This window comes from Thalassophryne amazonica, chromosome 19 (genome assembly GCF_902500255.1).
Source record: "Thalassophryne amazonica chromosome 19, fThaAma1.1, whole genome shotgun sequence".
Classification (NCBI taxonomy): Eukaryota; Metazoa; Chordata; class Actinopteri; order Batrachoidiformes; family Batrachoididae; genus Thalassophryne; species Thalassophryne amazonica.
In genome coordinates, this window is record NC_047121.1 from 68,520,920 (window position 1) to 68,539,620 (window position 18,701).

The 18,701-nt window shown below is 43.5% G+C and overlaps 1 protein-coding gene and 1 long non-coding RNA gene across 4 annotated transcripts in view; one reads left to right on the forward strand and one right to left on the reverse strand.

The window, feature by feature from the left end:
* Positions 1–760: 760 nt before the first annotated feature.
* On the forward strand, positions 761–18,005 carry LOC117532054. The gene is made up of 3 exons (XR_004566771.1): positions 761–1,600; positions 14,814–14,820; positions 17,994–18,005. It is a non-coding gene; the product is annotated as an uncharacterized LOC117532054 (long non-coding RNA).
* Positions 1,687–18,701, reverse strand: part of bahd1 (bromo adjacent homology domain containing 1) — an 83,706-nt gene continuing 66,691 nt past the window's right edge. For all 3 annotated transcript variants that reach the window (XM_034195284.1, XM_034195287.1, XM_034195286.1), the window contains exons 2-7: positions 16,929–18,688; positions 5,142–5,551; positions 4,872–5,031; positions 4,676–4,755; positions 4,149–4,240; positions 1,687–2,954 (exon numbers count right to left, since the gene is read on the reverse strand). In XM_034195284.1, the coding sequence (XP_034051175.1) occupies positions 2,762–2,954; positions 4,149–4,240; positions 4,676–4,755; positions 4,872–5,031; positions 5,142–5,551; positions 16,929–18,564 (2,571 nt within the window). In that variant the 5' untranslated portion in view covers positions 18,565–18,688 and the 3' untranslated portion in view covers positions 1,687–2,761. The remainder of the gene's footprint in view (positions 2,955–4,148; positions 4,241–4,675; positions 4,756–4,871; positions 5,032–5,141; positions 5,552–16,928; positions 18,689–18,701) is intronic.

Sequence of the window (18,701 nt, forward strand, 5' to 3'; positions counted from 1 at the left end):
TCAACAGAAAAATGTCCAAATCCAAAAGCAAACATATGCTCTGCTCTTGAAAAGTTGCTGGTGGGATTTGAAGCTGTCTGCATAATAATGCATCTGCAGTGTGCAAACACAATTTGTATAAAAACTGCATCTGGCGTGATCAAGGGTAAGAGGTGCTTCTGAAAACCTGATTAAGACAGTGATTTACAGAGACTGGCACCAACAGAGAGCTGCCATGTTAGCACCTAGTGTTAGTGGTTAGCTTGCTGGTAAGTACTTGAGGTGATATCTGAAAAACTCAGGAGGAATGCAAACGCCTTCCTGCAGCTTTTGCACAGAATGCTGTTTCTGTCAACAGCTATCAATATTTAAAGCAGTGTTTAAAATGTTTAAAACTCCATTTTAAATGTAAACTTCTCATTTCCAGAGCAAGACAGAACCTTGTTCATCATGTTTACAAAGCTACTGTGCACAGAATAAAGGTCAAAGGGCATCACGGGGCACGATTAGTCTGTATTACTGTTTTTGATGCATTTTCTTATAAGCAATTATTCTAAATGAATGCTTTATTTTGACAGCCATAATTATAAAACAGGTGGGTGACACAATGTCATCGTATTGTAACACTTAGGAAAGGACCAGGTTTCTCTGGTATCCCCACTGGGCCAGAAAATATGAAGTTAAAGTGGACTCGGAATTGGCTCAGAAGAAAAACACCTTTGGGATATTGGGCCAGTTTTATGTCTACCCCTGAAACTGCTTAAAAAAACAGGTTTGAATTCACAATGCAAATAACCCTGAGGTGAGCTAAATATGACATAAAACTGATATAGTCAAAAATACCTTTCATTGTTTCGGTGAAATTATTTGATTGGCGATAAAGGTTTTGCTCATTTGCAAAAGGAAACTCTAAAACAAACTAAATATGAGAATTTAACACAGCTGGGGTGCGACCTGTGCCCAAAGAAATCCAGTAGGAAAAGTGACTTTGGTTGCTTTCACACCGTTTGGTCCAGAACAGGGACCAAAATGTTCCAGTGCTGCACTTTAACCCCTTTCACGTCACAAAATTTAAAAAGGGAACAAAGGGTGTAAAGAAAAACCAGGTGTGTGCCCCTCATTGGTCAGAGGTGTGTTGATGTTTCGGGGTTTATGCTCAGAGATGCTCAGAGCTCAGTGAATAACGTTCAGAGAAAAATTTCACCGGTGTATCGCACGATGTCACATCAAAAAACAAACAAATAAGCAAACAAACAACACAAGGACACAGCTACAGGTGCGAGACGTCTCTGCGCATGCTGTTTAGCGCTGAGTGCGTGGTGCATTAACACTTTGAGCAGCTACAACACAACCTAGTAGAATTAACAATATACTGCAGTGTTTATTTAATTACCAGAGACATAACGGAGTCAGAAACGAGGGAAGGAAATGTTTTTTTTTGGCGGATCCATTCAGATTACTGTTGTGAAAAATTCCAAAGTAAAATTATGCTGTCAACAATGAAATTTCTGAACAAATAAATCCAGTTTTCTTTTAAATTTTTTCCATTCAAATAGTGCTCCCAAAGTCTGACTTAACAAGCACATAATCATCAGCGGAGTCGAGTTTGACTCTGTTTGTTGTAGCCGTCTCGTAAATGTAACCGTATCCAAAATACAAACAACAACAACAACAAAAAGTTTGTTGTGCAACTAGCCTCTCAACAGTTTTATTTATTGACGTGACACTGTAGTACAGATGAGTGGGAAATCTTTAATTCTTCTTGGTAACTCATTCACTGGACACTTTAACGTGTTGCCTTATATTTTTGTTGCTTTTCAAAAGCTGTGCATCGTTGTGTTTGTCATGTGTGTTTCCAGGCCACACCAACCCGCCGTTTACTAGCAAAAAATATTTATAGCCTGTATTACTCACACCTGGATTGATTATTTAGTCTAGTTGTTTTTGTTTGTTTGTTTGTGTTCTCACCACCAATGAATTACCCCATAGTTTGTTTTAGACCAGATCAAGACCACTTCCTCTCACAGGTCTCGGTCCGGTTGTTTTTGCCTGCACAAAAATGCGGTTACCGTGCCCAGAAGTACCCAATCAAATGGTACCAAGAGGGAAAACGAATGTTCAGGTTTAACTGGACTAAAACGTGCTGATGTGTAGACACCCAACGTCTTGTCTTTTCAAGAGGATCACAGTTCGTCTTCAAGCGCCGCATTGGAGCTTGAACGTTTGGTTGCTCCTGCCACAAGAACAGACTGCGGGCCGACTAAATAAAACCAATTATGGTCGGTGTGAAAGTGACCTTCAGTCGTCATCCGCTCACAAATCGTTTGTTTCTTGCCATTTCCTGCCACCAGCTGTGTTAAAATACACAGGAATTTCTTAATAACTATCGCTGAGACACAGATGGACATTTGTAGGTCGTAACACTATTCACGTGTAACACAGATGTCGCTTTGCATTTACCAAATGTCACATTTCTAAGAGCTACAGTAGCATTTCTACAGCAGAGAAGGTTCCAGGTTCTTCACACAGCTGCTACGACACCAGCAACATGTAGCGTAATTGCATTTTAGCGGTCACATTACCCAATACGTTGCTCAGCTAAACAAGTGTGTCTAAAAGAAAGATTTCAAATCTCATCTCGCAAACCTTCATCCTGAACACCCTGTATCTGTACGACAGCATTTCACACGTCCTCTCTCAGCAGGTAGGTAGTTTAGCTAGTTAACGTTGTGACAGATGGAACTCACTTCAGCAGAGACACATTAGCTCACGTCCTTTAACGTTACTGTAGGTTCTTGAGGAGGCGTCCGTAGCGGAAGTCATAGACATGTCGACAGAAAAACACCAGTTCTGGGTCGATGTCATCGGGCACACAGTGGTGGGTGGGCATGGCATTGCCAACAGGGGGTGGCACCACGAGGGAGGCGGCTGTGCCACGTACGCCCTCCCGATGGCGTTTCACCAAGGCACAAAATCTGCACAAAGCAAGACGTCAACACTCCAAATTATAAGGCTGCACCTGACAAATTTTTTATTAACTGGTACAAAAAAAAAAAACTGATAGAGTTGAATTTATTATCAAAATAGTCAATGATTATGAATTACAACTATTCAGATAAACATGATAAATACTGTGTTTTATTGCTAATAAATGGAGCCCGACAGATGTCTTGGAGAAAAAAAGTTGTGAAATTACTTAATTTGTGCTCTCAGTTTAGTAATTGTTGTGCACACAAGTAAAACAGGGCCGTTTATCAAAGGAGATCAAGACAGTTCTCAGTCCTATGGATGAGAAGTGCCCTTGCATCAAATATCAATTTGAAGCCTCATTTAGTAATTTATGTGCACAAATGATTAAATCAATTGCATGCATTGAGATCCCAATTTTATAATTAGAGGAATTGCTTCAATCTTGAGCTAGTTTTTTTTGCCCATGTGCTTGTTGGTCTAAAACGGACCTGTGGCTAGAAGCCAAGCTGTTGCATTTGTATTATCTGTCACCAGGAAATGTTTGCGTCATAAACCACAGAAGACCAAGACTAAAGTTCAGCACTGTATTTGAAAATCGTAAGACTCAAGCTTTACTTAAGCGTGTTCACAACGTGAAATAAGAGCAAACACTTTTGGAAAAGTACAAAACCTCACGCTATTACTTCAATGCTTCACCTCAGGGAGCTTTAGTGGCTGCTGTCTGCTGTGCACTCTTACAGGTCAACACTAACCTGTTAATTCTCCCGAAATACTTTCATTGGCACCAACTTAATAGCACAGCACCATGTGCCTGGTGCAGCCTAGGAAAGACTTGTGTCGTGATGGTTGATATTATGTTCGGCCTACAACACCAACAACATTAGGCCAAAGCTTAAAATGAATACAGCAAATCCAACCAATTTTCGCCCCTCACCTGACTCTGTACCATTGTTTCCCACGACTATAACTGTAAAGTGCACTCAGACACCCCCCAAATGGATTTGTATCTTCAGCGCCACTCGTTTTGCACCGACTGTCAGACTAAACATAATTGACAACTTAACCGAATGGAAATTTGAAACAACCTCAAATGGACCACAAACAGGACCAAAAAAAAAAAAAATGCATTATGCAAAAGTAATGTGTTCGATTACAGATATCTGTAATTGAAAATCTGCAGCTCTTTGCCTCTTACTTACCGACAATACTGTGCCAACGTTAGGACATAGCATTTGTCTTCAATACAGGCCACACTGTTGACATCCTGATGACGCGACGCAAAGATCTCATTCTATATACAGAAGAAGTCCCACGTTAGCCCCAAACAAAAACCATCAAAACAACACCACCAACATTCAAATCAAACATCTGATGCACAATAACCTTCAGTGTGTGATTATTTCAAAAGATGCACTGCCCTTATGGAACTCTGAAGCAATAACCAAACACTGAACTCTACAGAAGCAAAGAACACCAACAAAGAGTCCCTATGTTTTATTTGTGGGGATTTTAAAACAATGTTTGTGCTACTTTCACCTTGGACAGTTAAATATGACAAACAACAGTTTGAAATTACATTTTAAACCAATCTGTGCCTTCTTCACACACCACGGCATCAAATCACAGTATAAAATTTTTTTTAAATCAAAAACACCTCTTGACAGTCAGGATGGAACATTCTCTGTGTTTGTAATACAGAATTAAAGGACAGAATGTGTCTTCTCACCTCACAATGTAAGTTGGGGTTGTGTCCCCCATGTGTGTGTTCTGGACGATAGTACCAAAACAAGCTCATCATCAGCTCTCCTACAGGAAAAGACACACAAATGGACCTTAAACTCAAGGTTCTCTCTGGTTCTTCAACCACTTTTTGGCACATTAATCCAGATATAGTCCTGTGGTGTGGACAGGTTGTGTCCTACCTGACTCTGGCTCCTCCCACAAAGCGGAGATCTTGGCCACGTAAGGCAGAGACTTCTTCCTGGGTCCAGACTTGAGTAGAACAGTGTCCCTGACCCGAATCAGCTCCCCCTCCCTTTGGACTCCCTGAAAACACTTCCTCGGCACCAGAGCCTCCTCGCCCTGTGAAAACAGGTGGCAGGAAATCAGCTGAACGCGAGATGCTGTGGAGTGAAAACACTTAAAGCTTTAATTACAAATGGTAACATGGCTAATGTTATGTCTCTACATACCACAGAAAAAACTTCCTTCTGAAAGGGCAGGCCGACTGCTTGCCAGCCGTTGGTGGCTTTTTGGTGGCTGGTCTTTGGCTGCTTGGCAACCGTCCGCCCTCCGGCACTGGCAGAGCAGAGCTTTGCTTTCTTTTCTCTGTTGAGAGGGCAGACGGCTGAGGCGAGGCCGCTGGCACCGCGTGTGCCAGACCTGGACCCACTGGGTGGCTTGGCAATCTGCGGACACTCCTTCGCCACCTGCAATGGCGGCTGCGGTTGGCTGGGGTCAGACAGCGGAGTCTGAACGTGGGGCACTGATTGGCCGGCTGGAGGCACTGTGGGAATGGGGCAGCCCGTGAGGACTTTAGGATTGGGACAGATGGGGATTGAAGACGGACTATGGTGGTCTTGGAGGGTTGATGGATAGTCATCTGATGAAAAAAGAAAAAAGGGATTGAAAGAAATTAGAAACATCAATAAAGTATGTAACACATTAAGCCTGTATCCAAACACTCAGTATGTACCAAAATCAGTAAGGGACTTACTACCCAACCATTGCTGTATACCACGTGTTGTAACTTCTAATTTGCAAACGCAAAGGTTTTTTTGTTTTTTTTGTTTTTTTTTTTAAATGTGAAGACACGTATACAGGCTGATTAGCGCCACAATGGCATAACCGCCACAAAGTGTCCCGCAAAGAGCAATGAAAGGTATCAAAGAGCTGTAGCATTCTCGCCCTGCACGCTCTACACGCCACGATATGAATGTACAATATGTACGACTTCATTATTTAGTCATTCATACCAATCACAAATGATTTTCTGATCAATACAGGCTTTCGATCATCCAGAATCAGAATCAGAATGCCTTTTATTGTCATTATACATTGGTACAACGAGATTAGGGCCATCCAGTTGCAGTGCAATAAAATAGAATAAAAATAGTGCAAAAAAGAGATAAAAATAGTGCAAGAGTATGTATCAAAAACAAGATATAAAGAAAAATTCAACAATGTAGGAAAAAATATATATACAATTGTATTATTATTATTATATTATATTATAATTATATACAATATCCATCTAGGCTTCTTGGTTGTTGAAATATACAAAAAACCCTACTAAGATGATTTTTGCACCATGTTTTCCTTAACCTTTAATCAAATTACTCCAAAATTTAATCAACCTCTAGATAGCTAGAGGTTGATAGCAGAGGTACTCTGCAGCTAGAGTACTGACGGGGACTAGAAGGAGAGAGCATATCTCACCCATATTGGCCTCTCTTCATTGGCTTCCTGTTAATTCTAGAATAGAATTTAAAATTCTTCTTCTTACTTACAAGGTTTTGAATAATCAGGTCCCATCTTATCTTAGGGACCTCATAGTACCATATCACCCCAACAGAGCGCTTCGCTCTCAGACAGCAGGCTTACTTGTAGTTCCTAGGGTTTGTAAGAGTAGAATGGGAGGCAGAGCCTTCAGCTTTCAGGCATGTCTTTTTCCTGGTTCTCTCCCTCAGCCCCAACCAGTCCCAGCAGAAGACTGCCCCTCCTTGAGCCTGGTTCTGCTGGAGGTTTCTTCCTGTTAAAAGGGAGTTTTTCCTTCCCACTGTCGCCAAGTGCTTGCTCACAGGGGGTCGTTTTGACCTTTGGGGTTTTTACGTAATTATTGTATGGCCTTGCCTTACAATATAAAGCGCCTTGGGGCAACTGTTTGTTGTGATTTGGTGCTATATAAATAAAATTGAATTGAATTGAATTGAAGCAGGATGAGTTGGTTTCTTTGGTTGTTGTTGTTTGTCTCTTTTGATGGATTTTACATGACAAACTGGCTAACTTTAGACAGAAACAACTCAGCTTAAAAGCACCAGAAAGTCAACTTCTGATTCATCCTTTATGAAGGTTTTAACGTGTGTCCAGAGTGGCTGCACAGATAAAGTAGCGGGTGTCCATTCTGCCATTTAATTTACATCAGTATTCTTTATCTTTCGGCTGTTCCCATTAGAGGGCGCCACTGCAGATCAATAGTTTCCAGCTCACTATGTCCTCTGTATCTTCCTCTGTCTCACCAACCACCTGCATGTCCTCCCTCAGCACATCCTTAAACCTCCTCTTTGGCCTCCCTCTTCTCCTCCTACCTAGTGGCTCCATCCTCAGCATCCTTCTCCCTATATACCCTGGGTCCCTCCTCTGCACATGTCCAAACCATCTGTCTCGCCTCTCTGACTTTGTCTCCAAACTCTCCCACCTGAGCTGTCCCTATGATATGTTCATTCCTAATCTGGTCTATCCTTGTCATGTCATGGTTCTCCCTGACCCCTGGTTTTTATTCTGTTTTTAACCTTGTTGTCATGTGTGAGTTTTCCCCAGATGGTGCCCTCGGGGTAGTTGAATAATCAGGTCCCATCTTATCTTAGGGACCTCGTAGTATCATATCACCCCAATAGAGCGCTTCGCTCTCAGACTGCAGGCTTACTTGTAGTTCCTAGGGTTTGTAAGAGTAGAATGGGAGGCAGAGCCTTCAGCTTTCAGGCTCCTCTCCTGTGGAACCAGCTCCCAATTCAGATCAGGGAGACAGACACCCTCTCTACTTTTAAGATTAGGCTTAAAACTTTCCTTTTTGCTAAAGCTTATAGTTAGGGCTGGATCAGGTGACCCTGAACCATCCCTTAGTTATGCTGCTATAGACTTAGACTGCTGGGGGGTTCCCATGATGCACTGAGTGTTTCTTTCTCTTTTTGCTCTGTATGCACCACTCTGCATTTAATCATTAGTGATTGATCTCTGCTCCCTTCCACAGCATGTCTTTTTCCTGGTTCTCTCCCTCAGCCCCAACCAGTCCCAGCAGAAGACTGCCCCTCCCTGAGCCTGGTTCTGCTGGAGGTTTCTTCCTGTTAAAAGGGAGTTTTTCCTTCCCACTGTCGCCAAGTGCTTGCTCACAGGGGGTCGTTTTGACCGTTGGGGTTTTTACGTAATTATTGTATGGCCTTGCCTTACAATATAAAGCGCCTTGGGGCAACTGTTTGTTGTGATTTGGCGCTGTATAAATAAAATTGATTTGATTTGAATTGATAGCTATCCAAGTAATATTCACATCAAGTTTGATCTATCTAGGCTTACTGTTTTTTGATATTATATATATATATATATATATATAGGTGGCGTTTAAACCATGTTTTCCTTGACCTTTGACCAAACTACTCCAAACATTAGTCACCTCTAGATATCCATCCAAGTGATATTCTCGCCAAATTTAAAGGAAATCCATCCACCCATTTTTGAGTTAACTTGTTATCTTGACACATACACCAGTAACAATAATACCCTCCTATCTGCACTTCGCCTATGCACAGGGTAATTATGTTACCAAGCTTCAACCCAAACCCATCTTATTACCATGCATTAATAAAATGACAATTATCAATTCCAAGTGTGACCTACTGAGTGTTTTTGACAATATATGAATTATTTGAAAATGTAACAACAGTGTATCGTTCAGTAAATTCATGTGGTGTTCTTCTTTAAGGAGCTTCCATAATTAAGACACAAAAGACTCCAAGTTGTTATTTATTCTGCTGATACAACAGAGAAGAAAAAAAACCCTACAATTAAGGTCAATTATAGTCTTTAGCACTGCAGCCACATGTAAGCGGTAGACATTCGTACAAAGCTGACGTCAACACGTCCTTGATGTTTTCCTACATCTTTTTCCCCACCTGTGTGTGGGAACCATCCTCTATCATCTGATCTACAGTCAGATCCATCAGTATTTGGACTGTGATACAATGTTTGGCAATTTTGCACACCATCACAGTGGAGTAGAAATTAAACAATTAAGACTCAATGATCCAAGATATTTCTAAAAAAAGATATGAAATTTCAGCTGCAATTTTACGATCTCTGAAAATGAACAGACTGTTGTGTTATTAAATTGCTTGAAAAGCTGTTAGTCTACGATGGTGTACAGAGACCAAATTACAAAAACAAAGTAACCCTACCACTGGACATGAAGATGTTAATAGCTACAGCATAGTGACATTTAACCCCAATGACCTTTACCTTCATCCAAATGTGTCCCAGGACAATTTTGTTATCCACATAAATGTGTGCTACATTCGGTCCAAATGAGACTGAAAAATCTTTTTCCTTGAAATACTGAACTATGCCACAATGAATTTCAGGAAAAACCTTCATTGACACATGGAGTTTGGTAAAATTCAGCAAAACGAGCTGGGAGGAGACATGCTAAACCCCAATAAATGACCTTTGGCAAATTAGACCTTACTGGGCAATTTTTAAACCCAGCTTCATATGTGTGTCAGGTTTGATGGAAATGGGAGTAAAAATAAACAAAAACAAAAAACACACAACTCAAATTTTGTCCTCATCTCCAAATGAACTTGACCCCAGTGATTGCCCTTTGGCAAATTTGAACTTGTGTTGGGCAATTTCAGAACCCATTTACATGTGCATGCCGTGTTTGGTGGACATCGGATGAAAAATCATAATTTTAACTCCAATGACCTTGACCTTTGCCCAAGCCAACCCTTTAACGGCAATTCTGGGGTGGACTGTCAACCCCATATTGACTTTGGTGGAAACTGGCCAAAGTACCCGGGAGGAGTAGTGGTACAAATACAGACAAATCACACACACATACATACATATACACAGCTTGGGCATGTTCCAACTTGCCCGTTAAGGTTTCCAACGGAGGTGTTTTTCCTGTCGCGACCCCCCGCGGTCGGGTCCGGCCCGACATGCGACTCTGCCCGCACGTTCTTTCATTACAAAATGTCCGTTAACAATGGAATGTCCGAATAAACGCCTCATGCCGACTTCTTCTGAAAGTTCTCTGTTCTCTGACGACTTACTGGGTCAACAGAGCCTGAAATGTGGAAGTTTTCAACTTGAAATGGCGAGACGCTGCTGCCTCGAAGCACAGATCGCCGTCAGGCGCCATGGGCCGTCCTTACGGTGACACTACAGAACAAAATCTCTCATCAGCCGTTAAAATTTTTACCGAAAACCAGCTGAATTTATCAAATGGTGTCCACTCAGTTGTGCCTTACAGTTTTTGAACAAATTTTTATCAAACAAAGCAGCAGTCTCTGAGCCATTCCTAAACAATGAAAAAACGACGAGAGGGTGGGCGACTCCTCACTCAAAGACTGCCCACAGGCGAATGACGTAACCGACAGGCGTGAAAAAACTCTCGCATGCCCACGAGGGTTCAAGCATGTCTGATGTAATCACACGTGATTCAAATCCATATGGTTTTTGAAAAAAATAATAAGGTCCGTTACTTTTATCACAGACCTCGTAGATGCTGAGAATGACAGCCTCAACACTGCATTTAATCTATTATTAGACTCAATTGGCTTTGCTCAAAATGTAAATGAGTCCACCCACCACTTTAATCATATCTTAGATCTTGTTCTGACTTATGGTATGGAAATTGAAGACTTAACAGTATTCCCTGAAAACTCCCTTCTGTCTGATCATTTTTTAATAACATTTACATTTACTCTGATGGACTACCCAGCAGTGGGGAATAAGTTTCATTACACTAGAAGTCTTTCAGAAAGCGCTGTAACTAGGTTTAAGGATATGATTCCTTCTTTATGTTCTCTAATGCCATATACCAACACAGTGCAGAGTAGCTACCTAAACTCTGTGAGTGAGACAGATTATCTCGTCAATAGTTTTATATCCTCATTGAAGACAACTTTGGATGCTGTAGCTCTGAAAAAGAGAGCCTTAAATCAGAAGTGCCTGACTCCTTGGTATAACTCACAAACTCGCAGCTTAAAGCAGATAACCCGTAAGTTGGAGAGGAAATGGCGTCTCACTAATTTAGAAGATCTTCACTTAGCCTGGAAAAAGAGTCTGTTGCTCTATAAAAAAAAGCCCTCCGTAAAGCTAGGACATCTTACTACTCATCACTAATTGAAGAAAATAAGAACAACCCCAGGTTTCTTTTCAGCACTGTAGCCAGGCTGACAAAGAGTCAGAGCTCTATTGAGCCAAGTATTCCTTTAACTTTAACTAGTAATGACTTCATGACTTTCTTTGCTAATAAAATTTTAACTATTAGAGAAAAAATTACTCATAACCATCCCAAAGACGTATCGTTATCTTTGGCTGCTTTCAGTGATGCCGGTATTTGGTTAGACTCTTTCTCTCCGATTGTTCTGTCTGAGTTATTTTCATTAGTTACTTCCTCCAAACCATCAACATGTCTATTAGACCCCATTCCTACCAGGCTGCTCAAGGAAGCCTTACCATTAATTAATGCTTCGATCTTAAATATGATCAATCTATCTTTATTAGTTGGCTATGTACCACAGGCTTTTAAGGTGGCAGTAATTAAACCATTACTTAAAAAGCCATCACTTGACCCAGCTATCTTTGCTAATTATAGGCCAATCTCCAACCTTCCTTTTCTCTCAAAAATTCTTGAAAGGGTAGTTGTAAAACAGCTAACTGATCATCTGCAGAGGAATGGTCTATTTGAAGAGTTTCAGTCAGGTTTTAGAATTCATCATAGTACAGAAACAGCATTAGTGAAGGTTACAAATGATCTTCTTATGGCCTCAGACAGTGGACTCATCTCTGTGCTTGTTCTGTTAGACCTCAGTGCTGCTTTTGATACTGTTGACCATAAAATTTTATTACAGAGATTAGAGCATGCCATAGGTATTAAAGGCACTGCGCTGCGGTGGTTTGAATCATATTTATCTAATAGATTACAATTTGTTCATGTAAATGGGGAATCGTCTTCACAGACTAAGGTTAATTATGGAGTTCCACAAGGTTCTGTGCTAGGACCAATTTTATTCACTTTATACATGCTTCCCTTAGGCAGTATTATTAGACAGCATTGCTTAAATTTTCATTGTTACGCAGATGATACCCAGCTTTATCGATGAGGACGACGAGCATGCAGATGAGCTTCCCTGAGACGGTTTCTGACAGTTTGTGCAGAAATTCTTTGGTTATGCAAACCGATTGTTTCAGCAGCTGTCCGAGTGGCTGGTCTCAGACGATCTTGGAGGTGAACATGCTGGATGTGGAGGTCCTGGGCTGGTGTGGTTACACGTGGTCTGCGGTTGTGAGGCTGGTTGGATGTACTGCCAAATTCTCTGAAACGCCTTTGGAGACGGCTTATGGTAGAGAAATGAACATTCAATACACGAGCAACAGCTCTGGTTGACATTCCTGCTGTCAGCATGCCAATTGCACGCTCCCTCAAATCTTGCGACATCTGTGGCATTGTGCTGTGTGATAAAACTGCACCTTTCAGAGTGGCCTTTTATTGTGGACAGTCTAAGGCACACCTGTGCACTAATCATGGTGTCTAATCAGCATCTTGATATGGCACACCTGTGAGGTGGGATGGATTATCTCAGCAAAGGAGAAGTGCTCACTATCACAGATTTAGACTGGTTTGTGAACAATATTTGAGGGAAATGGTGATATTGTGTATGTGGAAAAAGTTTTAGATCTTTGAGTTCATCTCATACAAAATGGGAGCAAAACCAAAAGTGTTGCGTTTATATTTTTGTTGAGTGTGTATATATATATATATATATATATATATATATATATATATACATACATATACACACACACACATAGGAGTTGAATACACCTTTCGGTGCTACTTGGACACGTAATCAGTGAGGAAGCCAGGGTGTTTCAGGTCTTTGATCTTCATACACCCTCTCTTGGGCGACCCAGCCGGGGGTGATCAGTCCCCGACTTGTGTCCAAGTGGCGCGTTGTTCCACGGATCCCCCCTGCGGATCCACAGCCACCTTGAGGCCCTCTCTGCAGCCTCCAGTGTATTCTTGATGGCTCTCTTGAATTGAAGTCCCTTCAAGGAGTTTGAGGGTTCGCACAAGTGAATGGCCAGCGAAGCCGCGGCACCCGAGTTCGACAGGCTCACAGCGGGCTTTCCAGCCGTTGTTCCAGCAATCAGAGATGAGCTCGGCATATTTGGCCTTCTTCCACTCGTTGGCCTCATCGATGCGGTCCTCCCAAGGAACAGTCAGTTCTATTAGGACCACTTGCTTAGTGGACACCGATGCTAACACCATGTCTGGGTGGAGAAGAGTGGTTGTGATGTTATCTGGGAACTTAAGCTGACTGCCAAGGTGAACTTGGTGTTTCCAGTCGTGTGCTGTGGTGAGGAGCTCCCCCGAAGAGGAAGGCTGGTGTTGATTTGCCCTCTGTCCCGGTCTTATGAAAGAGATTAACTGTTTGGGGGTAGCCTGAGTCTTGCTGTGCTGGATTGCCATGCAAATGGCATCTGCCAAAGATCTTAAAACTTGGTCGTGGCGCCAGCGGTATCGCCCCTCTCCTAGCAACTTCGGACAACAGCTCAAGATATGCTCCAAGGTGCCCCTTCTCTGGCACAGCTTGCAATCAGGAATACTGACCAGGCCCCAGGTATGCAGGTTGGCCGGGCTCGGAAGGACGTCATAAACTGACTGGATGAGGAACTTGATGCGTAGTGGCTCCGCTCTCCACATCTCTGCCCAAGTGATCTTGCGGGATTCTGCATGCTCCCACCGAGTCCACGCTCCGTGCTTGGACATGCCAACCATCTTGCTTCATTGATGTTCCTCCTCCTCTGCTCTTATCTCATCCTGAACCAGCTGACGCTTCTCCTTTCCATGAGCTTGATCGTAACGCGGCTTTGGAAAGCAACCCAGACCTGCCCGCCCCGTTGCGACGGAGCCCACCAGCATCTTATACCTCAGAAGCGCTTCGGCTCTGGTGATGGCCTCCTGAGCCTGCCACTTTCTTCCGGTCTTCACAAGGATCCCTGCTGATGCGACTTTGACATCTGCGGAGTCCCTGTACAACATTGCCTCTCTGGAGCGGGTGACTTTGAACTCCTCTGTCAGTCCACTGAAAGGGAACTGCAGTTTGATAGAATGGCCATACAGGGCGATGCTGCTCAAGGATCTAGGAAGCCCCAGCCATCTCCTGATAAACTGGCTGATGGACTTCTCCAGTGCCTCTACCGTTGTTATTGGTACCTTGTAGACCAGCAGGGGCCAGAGTATCCTTGGCAGGACTCCATGCTGGTAGATCCAGGCTTTACATTTCCCTGGGAGACCAGACTTATCGATGGTGGTGAGCCAAGTTGCCAGGTCGCACTTGATCTGTTTTATAGCTACCGCATCCTTCAGGGAGCCATCAAAGATCTTTCCCAGGGTCTTGACAGGTTTTTTGGTCACTGATGGGATTCTGATCCCTCCCAGGGCAAAGCAGAACTGATCGGTCACTTTGCCTTTCCTCAGGACCAGAGACCTGGACTTAGCAGGCTAGAAGCTCATCCTCGCCCACTGGATGAGCCATTCCAGTCCCTGCAAGAGCCCCCTGCACCCTGGTACAGAAGTTGTCATGACTGTCAAGTCATGACAACATCTGTGTGTGTATATATATATATATATATATATATATATATATATATATATATATATATATATACACATATATACACACATATACATATACACACATATATATACGAGGTCTGTGATAAAAAAAAGCGGTCCTTTTTATTTTTTCAAAAAATAAGTGGATTTGATTCATATGTTTTTACGTGAGACAAGCTTGAACCCTCGTGCGCATGCGTGAGTTTTGTCATGCCTGTTGGTGACGTCATTCGCCTGTGGGCAGGCTTTGAGTGAGGTGTGGACTCCCCCTCCCATCGGAATCTCTTTGTCTGAGACGCTGCAGGGAGACGGCGTGCGTTGCTTTATCAAATTTTTTCAGGACCGGTGAGGGATATCTGTGTGGACACTAGTCGAGAAATTCAGCTGGTTTTCGGTGTAAAGTTTAACGGGTGATGAGAGATTGTGGAGTTTCTTTCGCTTTCGGCTTTCGATGGCTTTCAACAAGTGAGTATCTGAGAATTTGTTTAACAGCTGGGCATGTTCCAACTTGTCCGTTAAGGTTTCCAACGGAGGTGTTTTTCCTGTGGCGACCCCCCGCGGTCGGGTCCGGCCCGACATGTGAATCTGCCCGCACGTTCTTTCATTACAAAATCTCCTTTAACAGTGGAATGTCTGGACAAACTCTTGATCCCGAATTCTTCTGAAAGTTCTCTGTTATCTCACGACGTCTTGGGTCCACAGAGCCTGAAATTAGGAAGTTTTCAGCTTGAAACAGTGAGACGACGCCGCCTCGGAGCGCAGATTGTCGTCAGGCGCCGTGGGCCGTCCTTACGGCGACAGTAAAACTCCAAAATCTCTCATCAGCCATTAAAATTTTCACCGAAAACCAGCTGAATTTATCAAATGGTGTCCACTCAGTTGTGTCTTACAGTTTTTGAAAACATTTTTATCAAACAAAGCAGCAGTCTCTGAGACATTCCTAAACAATGAAAAAAATCGACGAGAGGGTGGGCCACTCCTCATTCAAAGACTGCCCACAGGCGAATGACGTAACCAACAGGCGTGAAAAAACTCTTGCATGCCCACGAGGGTTCAAGCATGTCTGATATAATCACACGTGATTCAAATCCAAGCCCCTTCAGGGTAATTCTGCTGTCAATCCACATGCACACACAAAGTTTGGTGGAAACTCCTCAGAGGAGTTGTGGAACAAACAAACAAACATTTCTCAAATAACAGTATAATGACTGTCTAACTGTCCAAATACGACGCAGTTGCACTAATAAATGTTTCTAGTGAATAATGAGCAGCTTCTTTCAGTACGACTCCTCTGTCAAACATCACAGACTTCTGTGCACATCGTAAATTATTTGCTTCAGCTTTGATTTAGAGGATTAAATTTGCAGGTTGATACAGCTGTTTGAACAATTTACTCACTAATATCTACTTAATAATGCAACAGAACTGATTTGCAAACGGATTTCCCGCCGCGCTGAGATGAAGCAGCGCAGACGCTGTGGCAGTAAGAGCGAAGCATCTTAAACCTCAGAGGCTGACCTGGTTTTAGCTGCTGGAAACGCAGCGAGCGAGAGAGAAAGAGAGAGCGAGAGAGAGAGAGAGTGTGTGCTGTTTTGAGGTCACATTCAGGTGTTTTTATGCAAACACCCGCACTCAGTGCTCACGTCTGCTGCCAAAGACATGAGGAGGCATTACCGCCGTTCGGTTTTCCTGTTCTGACACAAACACGGGAGCTCAGGACAAATAACTGCTGACATCAGAGGCCGTATAATCAGCTCATTAGGCGTCAGTGGCACTGGCCACTTGGATTCAAACGGAGACAAAAGACGTCTTGCTCCTTATCGAATATTTTTTTCTTACTTCCTATTGAAGTGACATTCCAAAACAGAAAATTAACAATGTCAGATATAAGAGCTATTCACTGCACACTGTCCTCTTCTGTCAGCCAGATTAAAGACCTCAGCGCACGTAAAATAACCCACTCTGTGCTTACGAACATTTAGTGCTTATCAATCAATCAATCAATTTTTTTATATAGCGCCAAATCACAACAAACAGTTGCCCCAAGGCGCTTTATATTGTAAGGCAATATAAAGCGCCTATTAAACATAGTCGGAAATGTCGTTGTCCTACTTCGTCGGTGCTGCTCCTTATTGTGTTCATTGTTTTAGTCTTAGTGCTTTTATTTCAAGGGTGTATGACATAAAAAGTACCATATTAAACAACAGAAACACAAATGTTACTCGAATAAAGTGGCTGCAACACAGTATGCAGTACTTATCCAGCTTCAAGTGCACGTGGTCACACACTGCCATTCAATAGAGACGATCCTGACAACATTGCACGCTCATGAAAATAAAACTTCTCCATCTCTGCTTACCTCTTTTAATGCAGTGGGTGCACGTGTTGCAATCTGAGGAACTGAAGGAGCACCCCCCTCTGGCGATGGCTGGAATCACACTGGTATAGGCAGAGTAGCCGGTGATCCTGCAGGGCTCGCCGTAGCACGCTTCCACTGAGGCGCAGCAGTACACCGGATGGGAAATCCCTGAGGACTGGGGGCTAGTGTTGGGGATTAGCTTGGGCTTTTTGCCAGTTCTTGGGCACATGGGGAGGGGGGCTATGGCAGAGGGTGGTGTGTTGGGGTGGCGGAAGTGGACATAGTAGCTCGGAAAACAAGTGCAAGTGTGCGAGCTGATGGCTATTGTTGCTGGGTGGGATACAGAGTGGGGGGACTGAAGATGGTGGTGGTGGTGATGGTGGTGGTGATGATGGTGATGGTGGAAAACCTCAGACAGGGAGCTGTCCTCGGGTTTCTTGAAGTTCTTGTCTTCCAGGAAGAGGGCTAGTCTGTGACAGTACTCCACACACCTCTCCTGGGTGCAGCAGTAGCAATGAGTCACCTCTGTCTCCACGTGTTCCTCCTTGATTGTTTTTAAAGAAGGCCCCAGCAAAGAGCAGCAATGGGACACATGGTTAAGACAATCCTGCCCGCCTGTGGTCCCCTTCCATTCTGGATCCACAGTTGCTGCTTTGCACAGACTACAGCATCCCTGGATGTCTGAGCTGAGCTGGGAAGGTACTGGATCTTGTGTACTTTGTTTTCTGTGCTTTAGGTGCTCATCATGCTTGGGATGTGTTAATCTTTTGGTCTTAGTTGATCGTTCGCTTACAGACTTGCATCTAATCTCATCCCAACTTTCGGCTGCCACCTCTACCTTGCAATCGGTCTTTTTTTCCCGTTTAGTTCTGTATGGGGTACTGGTGAGTTTGAGGAGTGTTGCAGCAGTGAGACCCGCCTGGCGTCGAGGCGTTGGGGTCAACAAACTCAACCAGTCGATGCTCAAAGCATCCGTCGCAGACCGCTTCTTCTTTTTCAGTTTATTGCTTGGCTCTGCATTCCCTCTTGCAGAAGACTTTTTGGTTAGATGACTCCTACTTTCAGGCTCATCTTTAACCAGTTCGCCATTAGACAGCTGACGTTTCTTTATGTGGTTTGACGCTGAAGAGTCGCTTCTGTAAAGTAGCAAACTGTTAACGGCCTCTGCGTTGAGAGAGGCCATTCGCCTTCTGCGAGGCTCACAGACAAGTGGGGGCAACGTGGGTAAGGCGTCAGACTGGTTGAGTTTTGGTTCCAGTGCTTGCTGATTTGCGCTGGAAGCTTTTCTTCGTACGGATTTACCCCATTTGGTCCTTTGTACAGAGCAAGAGTGCAGCTTCTTTCTGAATTTCACACTTCTTTGTTTCCCAGCTTTTGATTCATGCTTTTGTTTGCGCACGCCTCCTTTCTCCTCCAGACGGGTGAGCAGCACACAACAATCCAGTGCATCTCCATCACTCACTGCCAGCGATTTCTTCCGACGTCGATGCAACTCCTTCTTATTCTTCCTTTTCTTTCCTCGCAGCTCATTCTTTCTCACTTGCCCTTTTCCCACTGCACCTCCTTTTGTGTCGCTTCCCTTCACCTTTCGAGGCTTAGCAGATTTCAGCGGGTGTTTCAGCTGAGCTCGTACCATGATCTCAGCATCGGGGAATGGATCAGCCACCTCTTCATCCACAAGGAGACCAGATCCTATGATGGTGGTTTTCGACTCAGACAGGTTGTTCGATCACGGCTCATCACCTGGACCCAGTCACTCCCTGCAGAGAGACA